Source organism: Phoca vitulina, unplaced genomic scaffold, assembly GCF_004348235.1.
Source record: "Phoca vitulina isolate PV1807 unplaced genomic scaffold, GSC_HSeal_1.0 scaffold20, whole genome shotgun sequence".
NCBI lineage: Eukaryota > Metazoa > Chordata > Mammalia > Carnivora > Phocidae > Phoca > Phoca vitulina.
In genome coordinates this window covers 2,505,689-2,529,609 of record NW_022589723.1, presented here as the reverse complement: position 1 = coordinate 2,529,609, position 23,921 = coordinate 2,505,689, and the positions used below count along the sequence as shown (strand labels likewise).

General features: G+C 39.0%; 2 protein-coding genes across 2 annotated transcripts in view; one reads left to right on the top strand and one right to left on the bottom strand.

Annotated features, from left to right (window-relative positions):
- CHRM5 (cholinergic receptor muscarinic 5) overlaps positions 1 to 23,921 on the top strand; it is an 88,961-nt gene that overhangs the window by 5,242 nt on the left and 59,798 nt on the right. The window lies entirely within an intron of this gene.
- The window catches only part of AVEN (apoptosis and caspase activation inhibitor), a 177,706-nt gene that overhangs the window by 116,965 nt on the left and 36,820 nt on the right, over positions 1 to 23,921 (bottom strand). Inside the window, exon 2 of the mRNA XM_032417230.1 lies at positions 20,160 to 20,337. Within this exon, the coding sequence (XP_032273121.1) occupies positions 20,160 to 20,337 (178 nt within the window). The remainder of the gene's footprint in view (positions 1 to 20,159; positions 20,338 to 23,921) is intronic.

Genomic DNA, 23,921 nt, shown 5'->3' with positions numbered 1-23,921 from the left:
TGCATGTCTTCCTTCCTACGTGCTGCAGGGACACAGCCCTCTGCATGCAGTAATTGTGGGTAATCCGTGGTGATACCTACAGAAGTGTTGTCTAGGAACTTTCACAGCACTTCTGATAACACTTTTTTTTTTTTTTTTTTTTAAAGAGAGGGAGGTGGGAATGGGCAGAGGGAGAGGGAGAATCTTAAGCAAGCTCCACACCCAGCGCAGAGCCCAACCTCATGACACTGAGATCATGACCTGAGCCAAAATCAAGAGTTGGAAGCTTAACCAACTGAGCCACCCAGGTGCCCCTTGATATTACCTCTTTTAATAACGCCTTATTCAATTGTATTGAAAATCCATTTATATACTTATCTTGCCTACTAAAGTCTGCATCCTCATGGGTGAGGGCCTCAAGAGTGAGGACCACATATCATTCATTCTTTATTTCCAAGCACAGGACTAGTTATTCAATAGCTATGTTAATGAAAATGAAAATGTATCTTAAGACATTTTCAAGTAAAAGCTCATCAAAAAGGTGGAAGAATGAAGATTCTAAAATATACCCCAGCTTCACTGGTAAGAAAATAGGACAAATACAGGAAAGTCTCAATAAGGGGAACTTTTTGGAGGAGTAATACTGAACTAATAGCTATAAACAGATCAGATCTGTTAAGTATACTATGTGATATCATGAGGTTACAAATACTGGATAGGAAATTTATCCCCTTATACTTTTGCTGTATTTGATATACGGAAATCACATTTGCCATACCATATTTTGATGTAGAACTTCATCAATTGTCCAAAAGGATCTAAATAGGCCTTGCTGTTAAAAAGTGATTACAGAAGAATTTGGATAAGCATTTTGCCAGAGAAATTGAAAAGATACTAACTACAGTCAGCTTTCTGATTCATTCAAAGATAAGTGTGGGGGGAAGTGACATACTTAAATATTTTACATTTATTCTGTGTTCTCTCTGTGTGAGGAATAAATCTATGCAAGTGTCTAAGTCAAATTTCCTTTGAGTTTGAAAGCCACGGTATCATCAGATTTATCTGTTAAATCTATGTCAACAATGGTGATCTCTTTCAAAGCAGGAATAAAGGCTAAAGCCTATGCTGCACATTATCCTTTATGAAAGAATTCAAGGTAAGAAGGTATTCAAGTAGGCCAGCATTGCTCTAGAATTCATCAACATGTGTACTGGGGTGGAGTCAGCTACAGTCTCTAGAAATGCTCAGGACATGTGGACAAATGCCTTTATTGAGGCTGGTTTAACGTACACAACTCAAGATTTTTTTGAGCTTTGACATCCTATCATTTTTTTAAGCAGTGTTACATTGTTTCAAACAAAATCTTAGATAAAATGTCAAGACATAAAATGCATGAAAGTAAGACATAGAGCACATAAAACCTGGTTGAGTCCAGATAGAAAGCATAGAGCCCTACTAGCTAGAAGACCCTTCTCATGCCATCTCTCCTATGCTCTCCCCTCTCCACACTTCTTGGAACAGCTCCTAAAGTGTATTTGTTGTAATTGCTCTGCCATCTAGAGGATCTACAAAGAAAGGTATTCTTCTCTATTATAACACATGTATTTGATTCCACACAGACATTGCCAAATAGTCTAAAACCCCTGGTTTGAGTTATGTCGAGCAATAGCTTTTTCTAGCCCAAGTGGGCATGAGCTGCCAAACACGGCTGTTCAGACATGCAGAATGCTACTCCGTTATTCTGTTGTCTCAACAATGACCAAATAAATTACAAGTACATAAAGAAGGATTAAACATCTATAATCTGGGGCACCTGGCTGGCTCAGTCAGTAGAGCATGTGACTCTTGAACTAGGGATCATGAGTTTGAACCCCCCACTGGGCATAGAGTTTACTTTAAAAAAATAAATAAAATGAATAAAATAAATTCATTCTCCTAGTCCTTAAAAAAAAAATCTATAATTTGGATTAGAATATCCCAGAAACAACTAAAATTAACAACATCTCAGAAAATTTTATCATATGCAGTCAAGAGGTAAGGCATGGAAATGAAGCATGAATTTGTCATAATAGGAGTCACAACACAGTGTGAGAAATCAACAGAATTTAATTGCTGGAAATACCAAGAGGCCCCCCTTCATAATATTCTTTCACCTATAATATTGTGCCAAACATTTTAGTTGTCTTTAGTTGATTCCAGATTTGTGGATTCTTGTAATTTACTTGATTTTGAGTGTGAGACAAAGCTCAGCTATTAGGAACCATACATCACTAAATGTTGTATCTAACAGGGTATATTGGATAAAGCAACCTTTCTTTTTCTTTTTTAAGAGGAAATATTTTCTATCCCCCCAACACATGCAATTATGGTGACCCACTGGTTATGTAATTTGTTTCTACTCATTGAGCATCTCCAGCACTATTCCTTGTTTAAGGAATTCTCTTTATTATTCCAAAATCTCAACTGATTCTTATTTTTAAGCCAATCTCCCAAGTAAGCAATGTCTTTTCCACCCCCCAACATGCTTTAAAATATTTTGAAATAATATTCTTGAGATTCTATTTTGAAATATTTTATTAGGAATTATTTCAAACTGATGACCAACACCCATGTACTTACCTCCTAGTTTTAACAAATACCAACTTTCACCATTTTTGCAAACAACTTTACAACTTTATTCCTTGAGATAACTATGTCAGGAGCCAGTTATAATTTACACATCTTTATTAAGATTTGTAAGTCAGGAGAGGGAAATTTTGTAGCCATAATTCCACAACTATCTTCATTACAAATATTTTATGTTAGCATAAATACCAAGACAAAGACATTTTTTAAAAACTATGTACCCTTCCTATCTCAGACACCCAGCCAAACTTTTGAAACAAATGTCCTAGACAATAGAACCATAGGCTAATTTCTTTTCCCACATCCTCCCTACCCCCTCGCTCTGTGCCAACCTCCTGTGGCGAAGTGACATCCTGAATGGAAGTAAAATAATATTACAAGGTCCCCTGAGAAGAAAACCAATTCTCACCAGTGATTTCTTATGTAGCAAAGACATACCTAAACTCACGGTTACAAAGGCACAAACTAGTTACAGCAAGGTTAACATCTTGTAACATAAGTAAATAAAAATGTATTTTTGGCTCAAGTTGGTACCCAAGAGCTAGGAAGGTTGAAAATGTGCATCACCTCACTTTGAGGGCAGCCAGAAAAACCCATCCACTCCCCTTTTTAGAAAAAAAATCAACAAAAATCACAACAACAACTACATATAAAGGGAACCCAGAGGCTGGACTCCTTACAATGAGACAGGGAAGCATGCCTTCAGGATAACAATTGAGAATGAGCTCCAACATGCTCACCTTAAAAGGTACAGTTTCTCATATACGGCTAACCACAGAAAGGTCATCTGATGGACAGTCCAACGAATGCTGAAGAGGAGACAGATTCCAACAAACCCTCCCCTCACCTTCATTCATAAGCACATAAACCACTGCATATCACAGTAAATTCCAATTTTATACGTTCACATTCGCTCAGCAGGAGGCTGTGACCGCATCCTGAGAGTCAGGCTGTTGTAGCCCAACCCAGTGGCCTCACGGAGCACAGCTCCTATGTTCACTCTCCCTCAAGGACACTTGGAAAGAGCAGGAAATTGCTCTGTAGGCAGAGACCCAGTACAGACTGGCCATCCCAAACAAAGCGGCACCTATGGATTGGTAGTATTTCCTGAGCACCCCTGAACGTGCTATGGTACTAGACTGTTTAAAAATTGGAAACAGAAATACTGAAATAAAAATTAAATTATACAGACTGGTCCCTAAAGAGTCAGAGAAACACAGAAATCAGCCTGTCTTTTCCTTTCCCATGGTTCCTACACCCAAGAAACATTAGAAGGCTAGAATTCACAAACACGAAAACCAGGGGAGTAACACTCACTTTTGCCCTGAAGCCCCCATTCTAAAAAGAGCAAATGTGAAAAAAAAAAGATAGAAGAAAGAGATAAATGTCCATGTCAGGCCAGAGTAGGGAGTAGGAGTAGCAGAACAAGATGGACCAAAGAGCAAATGATGGGTGGGACCTTTGGGCTTATACAACCCTCCAGGGTGCTTCTTCATCCTACACGAGCCTGTTTAGGAAGGTCTATTATACTTGAGAATATCCACAATTTTTAACTCTGAAAGGTCATCTCTACCTCCTCTCTCAATCTGACAATCATTTACCCCAAAGGACACAACACTAAGGGAATCAACTCTCAAATTTCCAACATAAAAATTGAATTCAACAGGGGTGTCTACGGCTATGACTCAAACACTGCACTGTCTATGAACATATAGAAAAGAGACTTATCTGAGCAATTCACCTCCAAGTATCTACAGCTTTAGGTTAAAACCCAACCTATATGAGCCTCAGTTTTCCCATCTGAAAAGTGAAAGATTTGGACCAAATGCTATCTAAGATTGTTTTCAGAGTGTGCATTCTATGCTGCCTTTTGAAGACTGAGGGAAAAAAGACACCAAAGATTCAGAACTCACCAACTTCACTCAACTAACAGCAGTTAAACTGGCGCACTAGGGAATCTTAAAGGGCATGCGCAGTGAGGCAATAGGGACCTTAGTGATCAAGAAAAAAGCAACTTACATATGGCTGTATATTTTCCTTATGAAAACTGCTGGTCAGTAGAATAGCAGGAGCAATCCAAGAGATTTTAAGTTGGAATTAGAAGAAACCATTCAGGTGAACACTAACTTGTTCTAGCTATGAATTCATTATGTAATGGTAGTTTATTCTCTGGGTTTCAAAACAAGAAACAACTCACTTTTTCACTATGATTTTGAGTGTTTAAAAAAAAAAAAAAGCTTAAAGATAACAGGGAAGAAAATTTAAGATATTCTAGTTGAATAGTGTTTTTAAACGATGCCACAGTAAACTAGTATGGCTCATAGCAACAAGGCACAGTGGAGTTACCAGGACATCAAACATGAAGAGCTGAAGATACATGATTTTAAAGTTACATCGGGAGTGGCAAATTCTTATTTAGAAATTATACTGTAGAGCTGACAGACATGGACACTCCTACACAGAGTGGATTTAATATCTTTTTGTTAGCACCGTACCCTTAAGCACCAGTCATATATATATATATATATATATATATATATATCTCCTCTAGATAAATCTAGCCAACCCTAAAAAATGTTATCACTAGAGCCTCCAGTCAAAAGTCAAAAAAGACTAACCTGGGATTCAGAAACACTTTGCAAGTAAGTACTCTCTACATTACTATCAGAATCATCAAATTGCAAAAATGTTCAATGGGCTACTGAGGTTCAACTGGGTTTATGTAGGTCTATACATCACAATTTCTAAGGCTCCTCCAAGCCCTGGCAGCAATCCCTCTTGGTTTTTTTTTTTTGTTTTTTTTTCCCCTCAGAATTATGGTGAGAAGATACTTAATAAGAAATCCAACAGGTATTAACACTAGCGATGCCTTGTCACGTTTCCGAATATAAAGCAGATGAATCTCATTTACACATACACAGCATATACAGCTTAACACAAAGTCTCTATTTTGCTTGGGCTAATAATTACCAGCAGTCAAGGAAAACTCATTTCCATATTAGAGCTCCTGAGTACCTCTGTCACAATACAAGTCAGAGAGATGAAATGAATCCATATTTTGTTTTCCAGATTTTTCAGTTTAAATGACACAGGTAGCTAATAATAAGGGTAATATTTCCACTATCATGACTAGACCAAAAGGAGCCAAACTATGCAACAAAGATAATTTTTTAAAAGTAGCCAAAAGGGTTGTATGTTGTGTGTTTTACTATAAAGTGGTGGCAGGAGGAAATAACTATCTGCAAACTAGGAAACAACTCAGCTTCTACCCAGTCTACCAGCAGAGCCTAATGCTGCACAGCCAACTGTGTGCAGAAGGCAATAGTTCAGTATAAAATAATGATGGGCTTTGGAATCAGACTGATAGGAATTCATACTATAGTTCCATCATATACTAATTATGTGACATTAGGCATATCTAACTTCCTTGAGTTTAATTTGCCTCCTCTGTAAAATTGTCTAATACTGACCTTGCAAAGTTACTCTGAAATTAAAATATTATACATAAAGTACCAAATACCCAGCCAGGGGTTCTTTAAATAAGAACAACTGTAACACATTTGTTGATGCCTACACCTCATCTACCCCTACTCCCCAAATTAAGATAGTTACTGTTATTCAACCTAATCCAAAAGTTGGCCCTGATATATTTCCCAACAATGTTGCCTTCTCCATTGCAAACTACTGCAAGATCACTTCCTCTCCATTCAGGCCCCACTTAAACCCCCCTACTATGATGACCCCAAGAATTAGAAATGCCACGCTCTGGGGGGAAAAAAAGGAGGAAATAAATGAAAATATTTCTGAGAATAGCTCATTACTAAAATCTGTTCTGGAGCAACACAATAACATATAGTTAAAAAGCCAAATCTCAGTCCCAAAGGTGAAATGCAATTTGACTATTAAACCACTGCCATAGAAGTCACTTGGAATGTAGCTAATCATTCACATAGACACACATACACACACGTGTACCTACTTACTCGGTAGCCAACAAATGCCATGAGATAAAATAAGCATTTTGTAACTGATTAATGAGGAAGAAATTAAAGTCAATTACTGATGTTTTACCTTGTTTCACAAATGCACCTTCATTAACCCTATTTGTTTAATATAAATACATCTACTCTTCAAAGAAATGGACAGAAGGGTCAGTGACACAGAAATAACATCATTTATAATTTACATTTATATATACATTTATAGCTCTGTAAGAAACCATAAATGAAAAAGGTCAAGTAAGTATATGGTCATTACAGCTTGACGTCTTGTCTCAGGCAATTCTTGGCCTCATTCTTAGAAAGCTGGTTCCCCTGAACCTTTAAGGAGAAACAAGATATTTGCATAGCCTCAAAATATTTTCCCCAACATATTTACTATTTACTGTCTTTGTTTTAACTTATGCCCAAAATTCCTTGACACTCCTCCCTCTAGTAGGTGAGGCTTAATCCCCAACCCCTTGGGTATGAGTAGGATCAAGTCACTTGCCTCTAGTGAAGAGAATGGCAAATAACTTTACACTGGAGAAACCTGACAGATATCATCTTAATCAAGTGATCAAAGTTAATATTGTTAGTCAGAAGTCATGCTGATATCAGGTGTCCACTGATGCGACCCAACAAGAAAAGCACATCATCACCCCCAAAATCTGTAAATTCTACCAAACCCTGAGAAAACATCAGAAGAACCCAAATTGGGCACCTGGGTGGCTCAGTCGGGATCAAGTCCCACATTGGGCTCCCTGCTCATCAGGGAGCCTGCTTCTCTCTCTGCCCCTTCCCCCACACCCAGCCCCGTTCATTCTCTTTCTCTTTCTCTCTCTCTCTCTCTTTCACGCTCTCAAAAATAAATAAATAAAAATACTTAAAAAAAAAAAAAGAGGGCGCCTGGGTGGCTCAGGCAGTTAAGCGTCTGCCTTTGGCTCAGGTCATGATCCCGGGGGTCCTGGGATCATGCCCCACATCAGGCTCCTTGCTCTGCGGGGAGCCTGCTTCTCCCTCTCCTCCCCACTTGTGCTCTCTCTCATTATCTCTGTCTCTCTCTCTCAAATAAATAAATAAAATCTAAAAAAATAAAAATTAAAAATTAAAAATTAAAGAAAGAAGAAGAACCCAAATTGAGGGACATTCTACAAAATATCTAACCACTATTCCTCAAAGTGTCAAGTCCAGAAAAGACTGAAAAACTGTCACAAATTAGCAGAAACTAAGCAGTTAAATAAATGCAGTGTGGTATCCGAAGTTGGAACAGAAAAAGAACACCAGTGGGGAGAAAAAAAAAAATGGGGAAAGTCAAAGTCTATAATACAACAATATTAATTTCTTATTTTTGATAGATGTACTATGATTATGTAAGATAGTAACATTAAGAGAAGCTAGACGAAGGGTATATGGGAACTCTCTGTACTATCTTTGCAACTCTTCTGAAAAAAATCTAAGTATTAGAAAATAAAAAATTCAAAAAATAAATAACTGGTCCCTAATGTCACTTAGTAGTAAATGAATCCACATGCAAGATATTCTGCAACTCGACCACCTTCCTCATTTATTGAAATAGATTCATGTCAGGCTACAAAATGAGGTGCTTTTCACCGAGGACTATCTTCTCAGGACTTCAGGTCTTAAAAAGGAGACAACTCTAATAGCAGACATAGGGACCTCTGATGCACTACATCACACCCAATAACCACAAACAATAGCTTATTCATCCATTCTGCAAGCTTTATAGTTGTGAACTGTGTGCTATGTACTGTGCCATATGCTAAAGATAAAAAGATCTACCCTCAACAGACATACAATCTAGTATGATCGGTTTAAGAGTAATGCACTCAGAAAGTTTCCCTGACCTCGGCAAGCTGAATTGGGTGCTGTCCCTTGATTGTCCCACAGCAATCTGTGCCTCCCATGTTGAATTGTAATTGTTAATTTCCTCATCTCTGTCACCTCATAAGTGGTATTTGTCAAGAACTATGCAGGGGCTGAGATTTTATCCTGTTTGAAAGATAGTAAGTTAGCCTATTACTGTTCCATGGATGGTGGCCGAAGACCTGACACTCCTGGATCACAGACCAAGGCCTTGATGATTCTTGGCAAAAGGAGTAGCCGAAGCTCTGTGTTCATTTGCGCTGGTTCCCCTTGCCCGCTCCATCCCAGAGGGGGACTTCAAAGAAGGCATCGTAGAAGGACCATAACACATACTATGGACTATGTTACAGGAAAGGAACACTAAGCTTAGGAGATTCACTGCTCTTACAGTAATTGGAAGCAAGCCTGATGTTTGTCTGGGGGAGATGTTCCCCAACTCCCATGGTGGCTTGCTGCCCCAGGTAGAGAGCCGTCAGGGTCCCATATTCTTGACACGTCCATCGAGCACATGCAGGAATGCTCAGGACCTCTGGTGGATTGTCTCTCCCAACAATATTCTGTATGTTGGGGAGTAGGTTTTAGGCACTTCCATACTCTCAGCACCTGGCATGATATAGGACCCATTGGAGTGCATGCTAATTGAGGGACTAGAAGCTGAATTTGAAGCCAAAGACAACTGCTCCATACTGTGACCATATACACAGTACTTCATCTTCAAGTTTCATTCTCTTCGTTTCTAAGAAATGTTCAATAAGAGAAGCTCGGGCGCCTGGGTGGCTCAGATGGTTAAGCATCTGCCTTCAGCTCAGGTCATGATTCCAGGGTCCTGGGATCAAGTCCCGCATCGGGCTCCCTGCTCCTTGGGATCCTGCTTCTCCCTCTGCCTCTCTCTCTCTCTTTCTCTCTCTCTCTCTCTCATGAATAAAATTAAAAAAAAAAAAATCTTAAAAAAAAAAAAAAAGAGAAGCTCAAGAAATGTTCAATGAAAGAATTATCACCAAGGATTATTCTATCTCTAAAACTGAAAGTTTCTACAATTCTCTAAACAGCAGAATGCCAGAAAGCCCAGGTGCCTGATTGTCTCTGACAGATGTGACTCACAGAGTATTCTCACCGTGGAGGTAGAAATTCATGATAACAAATTTAGCATTCTACTAATTTTGGTTATTCATAGTTATTCATGATAACCTCAAATTGCACTATAAATTTTTATAAACTCTTTACAAATAGAAGGCAATGGGGCACCTGGGTGGCTCAGGAAGTTAAGCGTCTGACTTCGGCTCAGGTCATGATCTCAGGGTCCTGGGATCGAGTCCCACATTGGGCTCCCCACTTTGCAGGGAGTTTGCTCGCCCCCTGTCCCTCCCCCCACTGATGTGCTCTCTCTCAAATAAATCTTAAAAGAAATTAAAATAGAAGGCAGAAAACTATAACCACAGAATTCAAAAAGTAAACACTAAAACCACATAAATTATCTACTTAGCAAGTAGTGGATGAAGAAATGAAGAAAACAATTAAACTTTCTAAAACTTCATGATTTTAAAAGACCAGCGGTATTATTATTTAAAATGGAATGTTTTCCTTCATGTAAAATACACAGGAGGCAACATTCAAGGGATAGTAATGATTGAGAGGCTCTCTATCAAGTTCCTTTTGCAAGTGCCAAGTAAACATCTAAGAGGCAGATTTAATTTCCCGGAAGAATGCTCACCACAAACTATGGAAAGCAGTATGTTGACATCCTCACTATTCTTTCAGAAATGTACAGCACAGTCACTAAATTAGCAGTACATATTGATATTTCATTTACATCAATTCCATTCTTAGATAGCCGAAAATTCTGAGACCAATATAGTATCCTCATAACAAGTCCTGTGCAGGCATTCTCTCCATTCCATTTCAGGTATGACAACACACTAGGAATACACGATGGAGTACACTACAGGTGTTTTAATCTTCTGAGGATACTACCTTTCGAATAGAAAAGGTACATTTAAAGGGTTTTTTTCCACCTAAAATATCCAATTAGTTTATGATACTGGCTTTTCTCTTGCTTCAACAATGTTGGGTGGAATAGACCCAAGGACAATTAGCTTTTCTCCCCCATCACACTTACATAGCATATTTTACCCCAACAGTTTGCATTTCTTTGCCTATAAAATAATTATTGACTTTTGCATAGCACTTTATAATTTTTCAAATAATTCTCCATGACCCTCACAACCACCCTGTACTAAAACAAGACAGGTATTATATCTAATTCACAGCTTTTAAAAAAAAAAATAGTTTCAAGAGTTTCACTCCTTCAAGAACATGTACCTAATAAGTGACACGCATAACCAAGTCCCAGATCAGCTGACACGCATCAGTCAAGTGCTCCTCCCATTCCACTACCAGAATACATTTACTACACTTCAGTGACACTTATTGCAGTAGATGACTTTATCTTTCACAATCTTAAGGATTATTAATCTTAATCCCAATTCAGAGCCTCTGAATTCATATGTTTCATGCTTTTTATATTACAAAAGGTTCTGCACTGACCTTCATTAGGCTTTGCCAAAATAAATTTTATTCTATCATTATTATTATTAAAGGTTTATTTTAGCAAATTAGAGAGAACACGCAAGTGGGGGGAGGGGCAGAGGGACAGAATCTCAAGCAGAAGCCCCCCTGTGCATGGAGACTGACGAGGGGCTCGATCCCAGGACCCATAAGATCATGACCTGAGCTGAAACCAAGAGTCAGACACTCAACTGACTGAGCCACCCAGGTGCCCCTCCTTTTCTAATTATTATTACAGTAGCCGTTATTATAAAACTTGGACTTTCCCCATTCTACTTTTGAGTACTTTACACAAAGTATCCCATTAATAATCAGGCTTAATCTTATTGACATGATGAAACCTTACATATCAGTTTTATATCAAATTTTGCCATCAAGTAATCTGAATGTTATTACTATAGTATCAATTATAGTTAGGAGAATGAGGAGGGTATTCGCTCTCTCTAGAGCAAGTAGAGAACCTTATCAACTTCCACTTAACAGGACACTGATCATGAGCCTTTTTTGCGCTGCTTCTCCAAGCCCCCCTTTAAATGATGGTATTTCTTTTTTTAAAGGAAGCATGGGTCTATGAGAATAAAGAGAGAGGAGACAGCAGCAGTTGAGAGGGATATGCTAGATGCTATTAGAATGTAGCACGTGGCTTTGATGATGCAGCTAGTTAGACATTTAGCAACCAGAACAGTATCAGGAATACAAGTCAAATTAAAAAAGATTCAATACTATTGTCTCATTAAGATATTTCTAGTAAGAATAATCTAAATTATCATCTAAACATTCAGTCCTTAAAAATGAGCTGGAGATCCTATAGTCACTGCTAGTGATCCAATGGCCCAGCTCGGTGGGATGAGGATCAGAAAGGTAGCACAATAGCCGAAAGTGGTGATTGTGACAAAATGCTACTCTGGGGCCAAAATCTGTCATCAAATCAAGTATTATTTTAGTGACTTTAACTTGCCATGAGACAAGTTTTTAAAGGAGACAGATCACACTGGATGAAAGGCGGGTTCCTCGGAGATCCTAAAATCCAACAGGGGAACTCCCAAACAGAGCTTAATATAATGGAAGCACTGAGCAAATGAAAGACAAAACCTGCGGAAATAAAAATAAAGCTAACATCAGAAGCTCTCCACACAAACCTCTCTCTAATGAGTATAAAAGCTCTCTCCAATGACTGGATGAGTATTAAAAATGATGTAAAAACAGATCCATGTGCATGAAAGGCTTTCCAGCTGACGCAATCCATGGTGACAAAGGATTAGAAGATAAAGGTCAAGCACAAAATATTCAAATGAAAACAACATTACACAAAGCATGAAGAGATCAATATTTGCAGGGTCTGATAGTATTGAATTTGCTAAAAAGTTTACAGAGACACGGGCCAAAAGCATAAAGACCTTCTAAGACTTTTCAAGGAAGATATGTTGGGAAAAAAAAAAGAATGAAGAAAGAAAAGAAGGTGTAAGCTAAATTAAGGAACTAAACAAAAAGCAAAAACAGAAGTGCTATAGATGCTAAAATGAAATCTCTAGAAAACTGAATGTTGAAATTTTGGGATGACTTAGATGATCAGACCTGGTTTAAAAGATCCACACCTTTCTCAAATCGTGGAGAAATAAAATGGATAGACTTTAATCAGAGGAGTAAAAAAAGGGAGTAATTCTATTTAAAGAAAAAGCTAAGAAGCACTAGATAAAGCCGAGGAAGCCAAGAGTGGTAACTTACGATTAAGCAACAAAGAAGTGAGGAGGGAGGTATGAGGAGAGGTAGGGAAAAAACAGAGCTGAAAGAAATCGTGGAGGATCAACAAGAATCCCTAAACAAATGGAAAGGAAAAGGTCACAGATTTGAAGGAAGAGGGAGAGGAATTAAAGCCGCCAGGGAAAGTAGAGTTTCATGGCAAGAAAGTGAACGTGGATGGGGAACAAGGCACAAGATGAAAAGGATGCAGGTGGCTGGACCAGCAAAAGCAGACAAAGGAGAACCTGCATGGAAACAGCCAAAAAGAGCCAGTGGTGCAGAGACCAGGAATCTGGCAAACCCATTTCTAGGTATTCAGCTGCTTTTATCTTCGGAGGTTTGAAAAAAGAAAATCAAATTAAGCCCACTTCAATGTCAGGCTATAAGAAAGGAAAGATTTTTTTTGTGGTTTTACCTCTTTTTGTTGTTGTTACCCAAATGATTTTTTTTTTTCAGTGCATACGTAGTTCTGAATCAATCTGAAATAACAGAAACAAATACCAAAGGGAAGGTTCTTCTTCTCAACCATTTTGTAATGAGAATGTATTAGTAAAAACTGATAAAATGCATACCATAGAAAAAGAAAAAAAATGAACTGAGTCCACGGGGACAAATACAGCTGTCTTGCTGCTTCGTGGGCTGCTAGAGCGAGAGGCTTTCTTTTCCCTTTCAGTCTATTTGCTGGCAAAAGCATATTGGGGGGGTCAAATATCATTAGAATTAAAATCTACCCCCCAAAATTAACTTTTCATAAAATTACATTGTAGAAAATATATAATAAATTGAAATGAAAAGACGCATGGACAACTATGCGGACCAAATTGTAAGCTAATCGTTTCATTTGTATTTGTTCTACTGAAAATAAACAGAGCTTACAGACGTGCACATAAAAGATTTTTTTTTCACATGTTTATCTTCAATATTGCTCCAGTGCATTCTGCTCGCACTGTAAACATTTTTCTAGCTCTGGTTGGCTGTGACTTCTTGAAAGGAATAGATAGAGCATATGGCATGAATTCAATGACTCACCACTTGAAGAAAAAAAAGTGGGGGGAGGTGCGGAAAACTTGCTTAAAGATCTAACATCTTATGTCTGAATATAAGTGAGAGTACGGTACCATTCTCAAAGCTGGTGAAACCCAAGTTAGAACTGCAAGAACACTGTTCAAAAAGAAAAGCTGCAGGCCCAACTGTCTGTTTCAAAGGCTTATGGAAAGAGTCCTAAAAAGATGGCTGAGAACTGCCAATCCTACCAGCAGAAGTGTGACTTCAAACAAACTAGTCCCCTCTTCCTTTATCCTCCACTTGGAAAGACAAGATGCTACTACCCACGGCCAGAGACCAAAACAAAGCATGATGAAAGCCTCAGGGTGCCGAAAAGGACTGCTTCTCCCAAAATGTTCCCCATGGTCTATGGGGGTAACTTAAATCCTATCATTAGAAATCCATTTTCAGACTTTCCTTGTATAGAGAGACACATAAAAGAGTAGGTAAGATACAATTTAAAGAAAAATTGTTCAACAAACATAAACAAACATCATCCAGGTCAAGAAATAGATGACTATCAACATTACGGAAGTCCCCCCCACCCCGACACCTGCTACACGCCCCTCCCCAATCATTACCCCTCACCTCTCCACTGGAGGGGACTATAATCCTGAGTTTTACCATAATCATTTCCTTGGTTTCCATTTTACCATGACTGTGTCTCCCTAAATAACACAGCTTACTTTTTCTCTGGTGTGTGAATTTCAAGTAGAATCATACGGAGATATTTTGTGGCTATGTAATGTTCCTTTTACTTTACAGTATGTTTGAGAGACTCATCCACATTTTATGTATTCGTTCCACTACGAATGGACATCTGAGTTGCTTTCACCTGTGGCTCTTCTGACCAGCATCACTATGAACACTCACACACGTCTCCTGGCGCAGGTGTGCTAGAGCTTTCTAGAGTGCCTTCCAAGCGTCCAAGTGCTAGACCCTCGAATTTACTGGAAAATGACATACTACCTTCCTAAGTGAACACATACACACACGTACATACACGCCAACATATATACACACGAGCTGTGTGTGCAGTAGAAATTCACTCCTTGAATTAATTACTGGTCCTCAAAGATTCACTGTTATGAAGTAAATCCTACCAGCAAAGTAACAACACATTAAGCTAGATGTATTCTTAGCAAAAGGTCCGTCTTCAAAATGGCATTTGAGAATTGGACCAGAGGTATACACATCACACAGCTGATTCTAGAATAAAAAATAATGCATAGGGGCGCCTGGGTGGCTCAGTCGTTAAGCGTCTGCCTTCGGCTCAGGTCGTGATCCCAGGGTCCTGGGATCGAGCCCCGCATCCCTGCTCCGAGGGAAGCCTGCTTCTCCCTCTCCCACTCCCCCTGCTTGTGTTCCCTCTCTCACTGTGTCTCTCTCTGTCAATAAATAAATAAAATCTTTTAAAAAAAATAATGCATAAAGTCCAATCACCCCGTCTTCTGTCTCCCTTCAGTGCCTTTGCTTAGCTAAGCTGTAATTGCGATTAAATCCTACTCTCTACTCCTCTCTGCACACAAACAGCAGAGTGAAAGAGGGAACAACACCCTCTTCTTACCTTACATTCATGAACACCAACTCCAGTGGGCCTCTAGTACCACCCAGCAACCAGACCACATTTTCCTATTTCGTTCATTCTCCCACCCTGTAGACAACGATTCTTACCCTTCTACTCTCTCACTTCTAGTACCTCCTCCGTGACCCTCACTCACAGCGTTCTTACTTCACTAAGAAAACAGAATCAATTAGAAGGGAACCCCTCAAGCCCCTGTCACATCAACCCACCTACCTGTATCCATGCCTCTATGTTCTGGCCTTTCCTCTGATTACAGTCCAACAACTGTCTGAGCCCCCAGCAATGGGCACTCCCACCACCTGTACAATATAGATTCCATCACCACATGTGGACCAAGGAACATAAATCCAGTAATTCTCACCTCTTCCCACATTATATTTTGCCCTCTCTTCTGGATCATTCTATCAACAAATAAACATGCAGTTACTTCTCCCATCTTTAAAAAACATGTCTTGACCTACTTCCCCCACCAGCCCATTGCTCTCCTTCTGATGATAACAAACTCCTTAAAATTAAGAGGTGTTTATATTTGCTGTCTCCAATGTCTCTCCTATTATTTTTAAATTCAAGAATGAATTTATCCCACCACTCCAACAAAACTACTCTTGCCAAGGTCACTAGTAACCCCGTGTTGTTAAAGTCAAGTGTCAATTTTTGGATGTCATCAAGTGCATTTGACACAGATCCCTCCTTCCTGGAAACACTTAAAGATTCCAGTTTCCTGGTTTTTCCTTCTGCCACTCACTCTCAGTTTCCTTTGGTGGTTCCTTCTCATCTCCCTAACCTCTAGACACTGAGCTGCCCAGTGCTCAGTAGTTTTCCACTAATAACTCCCTTGGTCATCTCATGCAGTCTCATGACTTTAAATATCACCTACAGGTTGCCATCCCCCAAATGTATATCTCCAGGCCAGGCCTGGATCCTGCACCCCAGAGGTCTTCATCCGACAACCTGCTGGATGTTTCCTATTGGATGCTGTGCTGGGGCTCTTCCATTTGCCACTCCACATTCACCCTCCTCCCTCTTCCTCCCTGTTCTGCCCTAAGAGGTTGATCTATATGGATGACAGAAACAGGCTCCCTTTGCCTTCTGGCTGCTAGTAGGTTAGGATTATGGGAAGCCCTGCAGGAGAATAAAGGAGGTAAAGAAGTGTAAGACCAGAGTATTTATTCACCTGTCTCCCTCCCTCTGGGGTTACCTTCACCAGCTAGATCTCTCGAGCAAAGGTGATTCATCCTCTCAAGGTCAACTGCTCTGTAAGAATCTCTCCCCCAGAGTTTCAGTAACTAGGGACAGTAACATCTCTGCTGTTTCCTGCCCTCCCAATGCTCTACTACCTATGCTCTCCCCACATCCCACCCATACTTGTGTAAATGATGCCTTTGTTAAAACTTCCTTCAATTATACTGAGTGTGCCATCTATGTCCTACAGGAACTCTAACTAATACAGATGTCAAACTGGCATCTCAATTACAACACATGCAAAACAGCGCTCCCAGAGTTTGACCCATCTCAATTAATGGCAACTCCCTTCTTACAGTTGTCAGGCCAAGAACCTGGCATCGGCCTTATACATCTTTTTATGTCGTACCCCATACCCGCAAGTCCTGGATGCTCTTCCCTCAAAATAGATCCAGAAGCCAGCCATGTTTCACCAGCTCCATGGCCACCACTCTGGCCAGAGCCACCATCCCTGCTTGTTTGGATTGTTGCAATAGCCTCCCAACTGGTCTACCAACACAGCAGCCAGAGTGATCCTGTTAAACATAAGTTAGCTGTATCATGCTTCTCTTCAACACCCTCTGGTGGCTGCTCATCTCACTCAGAGTAAAAGCCAACATCTTTAATAATGGTCTACAAGCCTCCCCATGATTTGGCCACTATGCCTCTCTGACCTCATCATCTACCTGCTCACTTTGCTCCAGCCATGCTGGCCTCCCTTGCTATTCTCTATACTCCTACCGCAAAGCTTATGAACTTGTTAATCCCTTTGCCTGCAACACTCCTCCCCCAGATATCTCCAGTGCCTACTCGCTCACCTTCCTCAGGCCTTTATTCAAATGTCATCATCTCAAGAATACTTTCTCTGGCCACTCTTTCTAAAATTGTAACAGCCTCTCCCCACTTTATTTCTATCCCAAGCAATTATCACCATTTAGCATCTTACGTACTCTCTTTTCTTTAATGTGTCTCCACCCTTTAGAATGTCCACTCCAGGAGGCAGGTGTTTTTGTCTGCTCTGTTCTTTGCCATATGTTCAGTCTCTAAAATAGTACCTGGAAGTAGTGGATACTCAAAAAATTGTTCAATGAACCACAACTAGACACCATCCAGTCAACCAGCCACAGTTAAAAAGTCTAACAGTACTACATATCGGCAAAGACAGCGAACACTAGGAATCCTAGCTCATCTCCACTTTGGAGAGCAATTCGGCTAGATCTAGAAAAGTTTATGATGTACACATCTAACAAACTATCAATATTTTTTTCTGGGCTGTGTATTTATTTATACAAATGAAAATGGTATAATAAAAGTTGGTGACTCCAAGGAGTATAGTCAGCCTATCTGGAGAATATTAATATTTTATGATCACAGAAGATAAGTCCATCTCTCAAAGGCAAACTAATATAGTCCGACTCCTACAATGAAGAAAGCAGGCAGCTCTTCTCAGGCATAGGACATGGTGAAAAGAAAATGATGAATCAGCAACAGAAGAAAAAATAAAAGCACATATCAGAAGATGTGACAATTACAATGAATCATGGAACACTACATCAAAAATTAATGATGTAATGTATGGTGATTAACATAACATAATAATAAAAAAAATTGAAAGAAAAAAAAGATGTGACAATTGTGATAGCCCAAGAAACCAGTCACAAACAAGTCACTTGGGAAGAAATCAGTAAGCAAAGACAGACTACAGGAAAAAGACATACAAGACCCAAATCATGTCAGGTTTTAAGTTGTAAATAAAATGCTAACATAAATAACCAAAATCATGAGCCACTGGGCATTACCGCTAGGTCAGACTCGAATTTTGAATCACCTTCAAACATTCATGCAGGATCTTTCATGTGCCAGACGGTGTCCTAGTAATGGACTACACATTTGATTCAACTAAAACCAGGTAGTTCATGTGTCAACCTTATTGCGCTACTTCAAGTTTTCCCTACGTCCTTTAGCAGAACAGCTAATAGAAAGCAAAACTAAGCAGCCCACCTTTTACCTTTCTCCCACCTTGAAGAAAAGTGCTTATAAGCCTGTAATTGGCCAAAATTCAGGCCACCAGAGGGAAGTACTCATCTGACCAGCAAGAAGATTTGAGTCATCAGTCCCTGAACAGTCCGTGAGTTGGATGCCATCAGCAAACCTCTACAAAGAGGGTTATGGTGTGTGTGGCATAGAACATAATGACACCAGACTGAACCTTGCTCTTCTGACTCACACTCACATACTCTCTCCACTTATAATTCTCTTTCTACTCAAAGGGTTTAATTAAATAGGAAGAGAATTCATCACTTTAGGATTCTTAGTCTGGTACGGGAATTCAAAAATATACACAGATGAGAAAAAAAGAAAGGTTGAACTCAACAGCAACATAAAAGTTGGGAGGAAGAGGGAATTTAAAGCAAATTGTCTGAAAATCTTCATTTTATTTCTCTGCTTCTTACCTCATCCTTTAAATTTTTTTGGACCTAATAATATTTTGTTATTGAGGTAATTGTAGACTCACATAATACTTGTAAGAAACAATAGAGATCTCACGTACACTTGACCCAGTTTCCCCCAATGATAACATTTTGCAAAACCATAGTATCATATCACAACTAGAATATTGATATACTGACATTGATATAACCCACCAAGGTTGTTCAGATTTCCCCAGTTTTATCTGTACTCACTTGTGTGTATGTGTCTTAAGTTCTCAACAATTTTATCACTTGTGTAGGTTTGTGTATCTACCACCACCATCAAGAAAATGATCAGTAGCAGCACTACAAGGATACTTCATGTTACCTTTTTATAACCACATCCACCTCCCCCATCCCTAACCCCTGAAAACCACTAATCCATCCGCCATTCATCCTTTCAACCCTCATGCCACAGCCTAGTAGAGAGTAGACATCTATCCAACCAGCCCTGCTCCATTATTTCCTGTCCCTACTCTCCTACTCTCCAGCTTCGCACAGCGGCACATCACTCAGGGTGGAGTCTATCTTCAAAAACAGCTGGCCAGAGAAGGAAAGAGTACTGCACCTTATTGATAGAGAACACTGTCCAAAAGCAAAACAGAAAAGTTTTCACGTTCAGGTACACCGGTCTCTACTATGTGCATATCCTAATATGCATATTCCTGGCTATAAAAGAGGAAAGAACACATATTCTAGAAGCTTGGTAAAGCTTTGTACAAACATAAATATTGATTCCTCTGAATTCAAAGAAAACACTTCTATTTTCAGACTACCCAATTTAGAGGGGCATAGTTCAGCATTTTTCATTTCCATAAAGCCTTTTATCCATTTCAACCAGGACTTAAATCCTTCTACATCAGGACATGGAATCCCTAGCTTCCTGTTAAGGAACCATCTTTCTTCCTTGCAAGCCATCAGATACACTGTCCTTTACTTGAATTTAAAATCCAAAGGACAAAATGAACTGCTAGTTATTACAATGCGGTTTTAAAAGGAACATAAATAAAAGGTCTGTGCAACTTTCAGAGCACTAAACCATATGCATGCAACTGGAATTCATACCTGCTGAGCTGAGGAGAACACTGAAGTCCGTCCCCCTCTGTGATTCTCCACTTTCATTATTGACCTCTTTTTCAATATCTTGATATCGATCCCAGTTAGAGACTATCTTTCTTTTAGAATAATTTCCCTGTTCCTCATTCTCTTCTCCATAGGTCTCTGCATCACTGTCATCTTCAACCTGCAATCATTAGAGACAAATCAATACACAAGCAGTGGAAACTTTGACCTTAGCAGCCTTAGCAGTAAAGTAAAACCAAACAAACAAACAAAAAAATAGTATACCGGTATCACAATAAAGAGCACATTTATATATATATATATTTTTTTTTTTAAAGACTTTATTTATTTATTTGAGAGAGAGAATGAGATAGAGCATGAGAAGGGGGAGGGTCAGAGGGAGAAGCAGACTCCCCGCTGAGCAGGGAGCCCGATGCGGGACTAGATCCTGGGACTCCAGGATCATGACCTGAGCCGAAGGCAGTCGCTTAACCAACTGAGCCACCCAGGCGCCCCAAGAGCACATTTATAGACCAAGTTCTCCGAGGATACTAAATAGTATTTCAAAAGGACCCCATTATACCAGAATGTACTTTCAGAATAAGCTTTTCCTTTAGCTTTGTAAAGGAAATCTGGCAAGTTCCTGCCTAAAATTTTGTGTAACTGATAGGGCTAACGTCTACCCCAGTGTATCCTTTTTAAATAGTTGTTTCATCTTATTCAAATAATCAAGGCTATACGAGTCTTAAACTTAGAGGACTTTAGGATAGAAATCAACCATTTCAGGAGCACCTGGGTGGCTCAGTCGGTTAAGCGTCTGCCTTTGGCTCAGGTCATGATCTCAGGGTCCTGGGATACAGCCCCGCATTGGGCTCCCTGCTCAGCAGGGAGTCTGCTTCTCCCTCTCCCTCTGCCCTCCCCACCATTCAAGCTCTCCCTCTCTCGCTCTCTTTCTAAAATAAATAAGTAAAATCTTGAAAGAAAAAAAAAAATCAACCATTTCAAAGCCTACCTACTCCCAGAGTTTGGCACCACATAAATACCTCGGAAACAACCTGCACTCTCATGAACGTAGGGGAGGGAGGAATGAAATCTGACCTATATAAGTTTACATGTCAAATGACCAAGTTTGCTTGGAATTGGTAATGATTAAGGTTTTTGCCAGCTGGTGCAATGGGATCTTTTAGTTACAGAAATGAAGTTAGTCCTTTTTATGCCCAAGAATGTGGCTTGAGAAAATTGAAACTGCTACATAAGAAACTGAGGCATAAGTATATTATTATAAGTAATTAAAGATAAATAAGCAAATAAAAATGATAATACATAAAATATCATAAGGAGGAAGAGGTGGGAGAGAAGAGAGAATGTTTGTAAAAGTTAATTAAATCCTCATCTTTCATTTCTGGAAGACAATAAGCTAAATATAAATTTGATACATTCAAAAAAATAAAGTCACTGGAAATAAATCATTTCTAGGTGTTGCACAAAAATCTGATATACAGCTTTTTTTCCAATTTTAGGGATTAGTTTTTAAAATAATTCATTTTTAAAAATAAGTATTTTGAAAGTTTAAAAAATGTAGTAAAAAGTAATAAAGCTTAGAAGACATTTGATGTAACTTAGAGAAAGGTGTATCTTAAAAACTCCTAGAGATTTTGTGTTTGGTTCATTTTGCAAAGATCTGGGACAAAATATGCAAAGTCCCAAGATAGAAAGAATAGAATAAGGAAAATACTGATGAAAACAATGTGAAAACCATAGAGGCATCATTATTATGTTAACAACATCATTACAATATTAGTACGTTAATTTTGTATACTGAAAAATATAAGATACTGATGGAAAAAATTAAAGAAGACACAAACTTAAAGATAGTCTGTGCTCACAGATCAACAGAATATTGTTAAAGGGCGCCTGCGTGGCTCAGTTGGTTAACCAATTAACTCTTGATTTCAGCTCAGGTCATGATCTCAGAGTCATGAGATCAATCCCCACATCAGGCTCCGTTCTGAGCTGGAGCCTGCTTAAGATGCTCTCTCTCCCTCCCATTCCTGTTTTTTCTCTCTCTCTCTCCCTTCCTCTCAAAATAATAATAATAATAATAATAATAATAATAATAATATTGTTAAAATATCTATAACTAGGGGCACCTGGGTGGCTCAGTTGTTTAAGCATCTGCCTTTGTACAGGTCATGATCCTGGGATTTAGCCCCACATCGAACCTGCTTCTCCAACTCCCTCTGCACCTCTCCCCCTCCCCACTCATGCACATGCTCGTGTGTGTGCTCTCTCTCTCATAAATAAATAAAATCTTTTTTAAAAAAATCTATAATCTCAACACAATCTACAGATTCAATGCAATCCCTATCAAAATTCCAATGGCATTTTCCACAGAAAAAAAAAAAAAAACCAACCTGAAAATTTGTATGGAACCACAAAAGACCCTGAATAGCCAAAGCAAGCTTAAGAAAGAACAACAAAGCTAGAGGCATCATGCTTCCTGATAGCAAACTATATTACAAAGCTGTAGTAATCAAAACTGTATGGCAATGGCCTAAAAATAGACACATCAATGGAACAGAATAGACAGCCCTGAAATAAACCCACACATACGGTCCATTTATGACAAAGGGTACACCATGGGAAAAGGACAGTCTCTTCAAAAGTGGTGCTGGGAAAACTGGAGAGCCACATGCAAAAGAATGAAACCAGACCACTATCTCACACCATACACAAAAGTTAACTCAAAATGGATTAAATACTTGAGTGTAAGACCTGAAACCATAAAACTGCTAATAGAAAAACATAGGGAGTAAGCTCCTTGACATCAGTCTTGGCAATTTTTTGGATTTGACACCAAAGCAAAGGCAACAAAACAAAATAATAAACCAGTGAGAATATATCAGACTAAAAAGCCTCTGTACAGCAAAGGAAACCATCAACAAAATGAAAAGGTATCAACATCACTTATCATCAGGGAAATGCAAATCAAAACCACAATGAGATCACCTCAGAATGGCTGTCAGAATGGCTAAAATCAAAAATACAAGAAGCAAGAACTATTGGTGAGGATTTGGAGAAAAAGGAGCCCTAATGCACTGTTGGTGGGCATGCAAACTGGTGCAGCTACTCTGGAAAACAGTAGAGGTTCCTCGAAAAATTAAAAATAGAGCTACTTTATGATCCAGCAATCACACTACTGGGTATTTACCCAAAAAAAATATAAAAACACTAATTCAAAGGGATACATGCGCCCCATGTTTATTGCAGCATAATTTACAATAGCCAAATTATGGAAGCAGCCTGTGTCCATCAATAGATGAATGGCTAAAGAAGATGATAAAATGGAGTATTACTCAGCCATAAAAAAGAAGGAAATCTTGCCATTTGTGGTAATACAGATGGAGCTAAAGAGGATTGTGCTAAGCTAAGTAAGTCAGTAAAAGACAAATCCCATATGATTTCACTCATGGAATTTAAGAAACAAAACAAATGAACAAAGGGGAAAAGAGAGAGAGGGAGCAAACCAAGAAACAGACTCTTCACTAAAGAGAACAAACTGATGGCTACCAGAGGGGAGGTGGGTGGGGGAGGGGGAAATAGGTGATGGGGATTAAAAATACACTTATCATGACGAGCACTGAGTCATGTATAGAATTGTTGAATCACTATATTGTACACCAGAAACTAATATAACACTGTATGTTAACTATAGTGGAATTAAAATAAAAAACTTAATTTAAAAAAATGAAAAGGCAACTTATA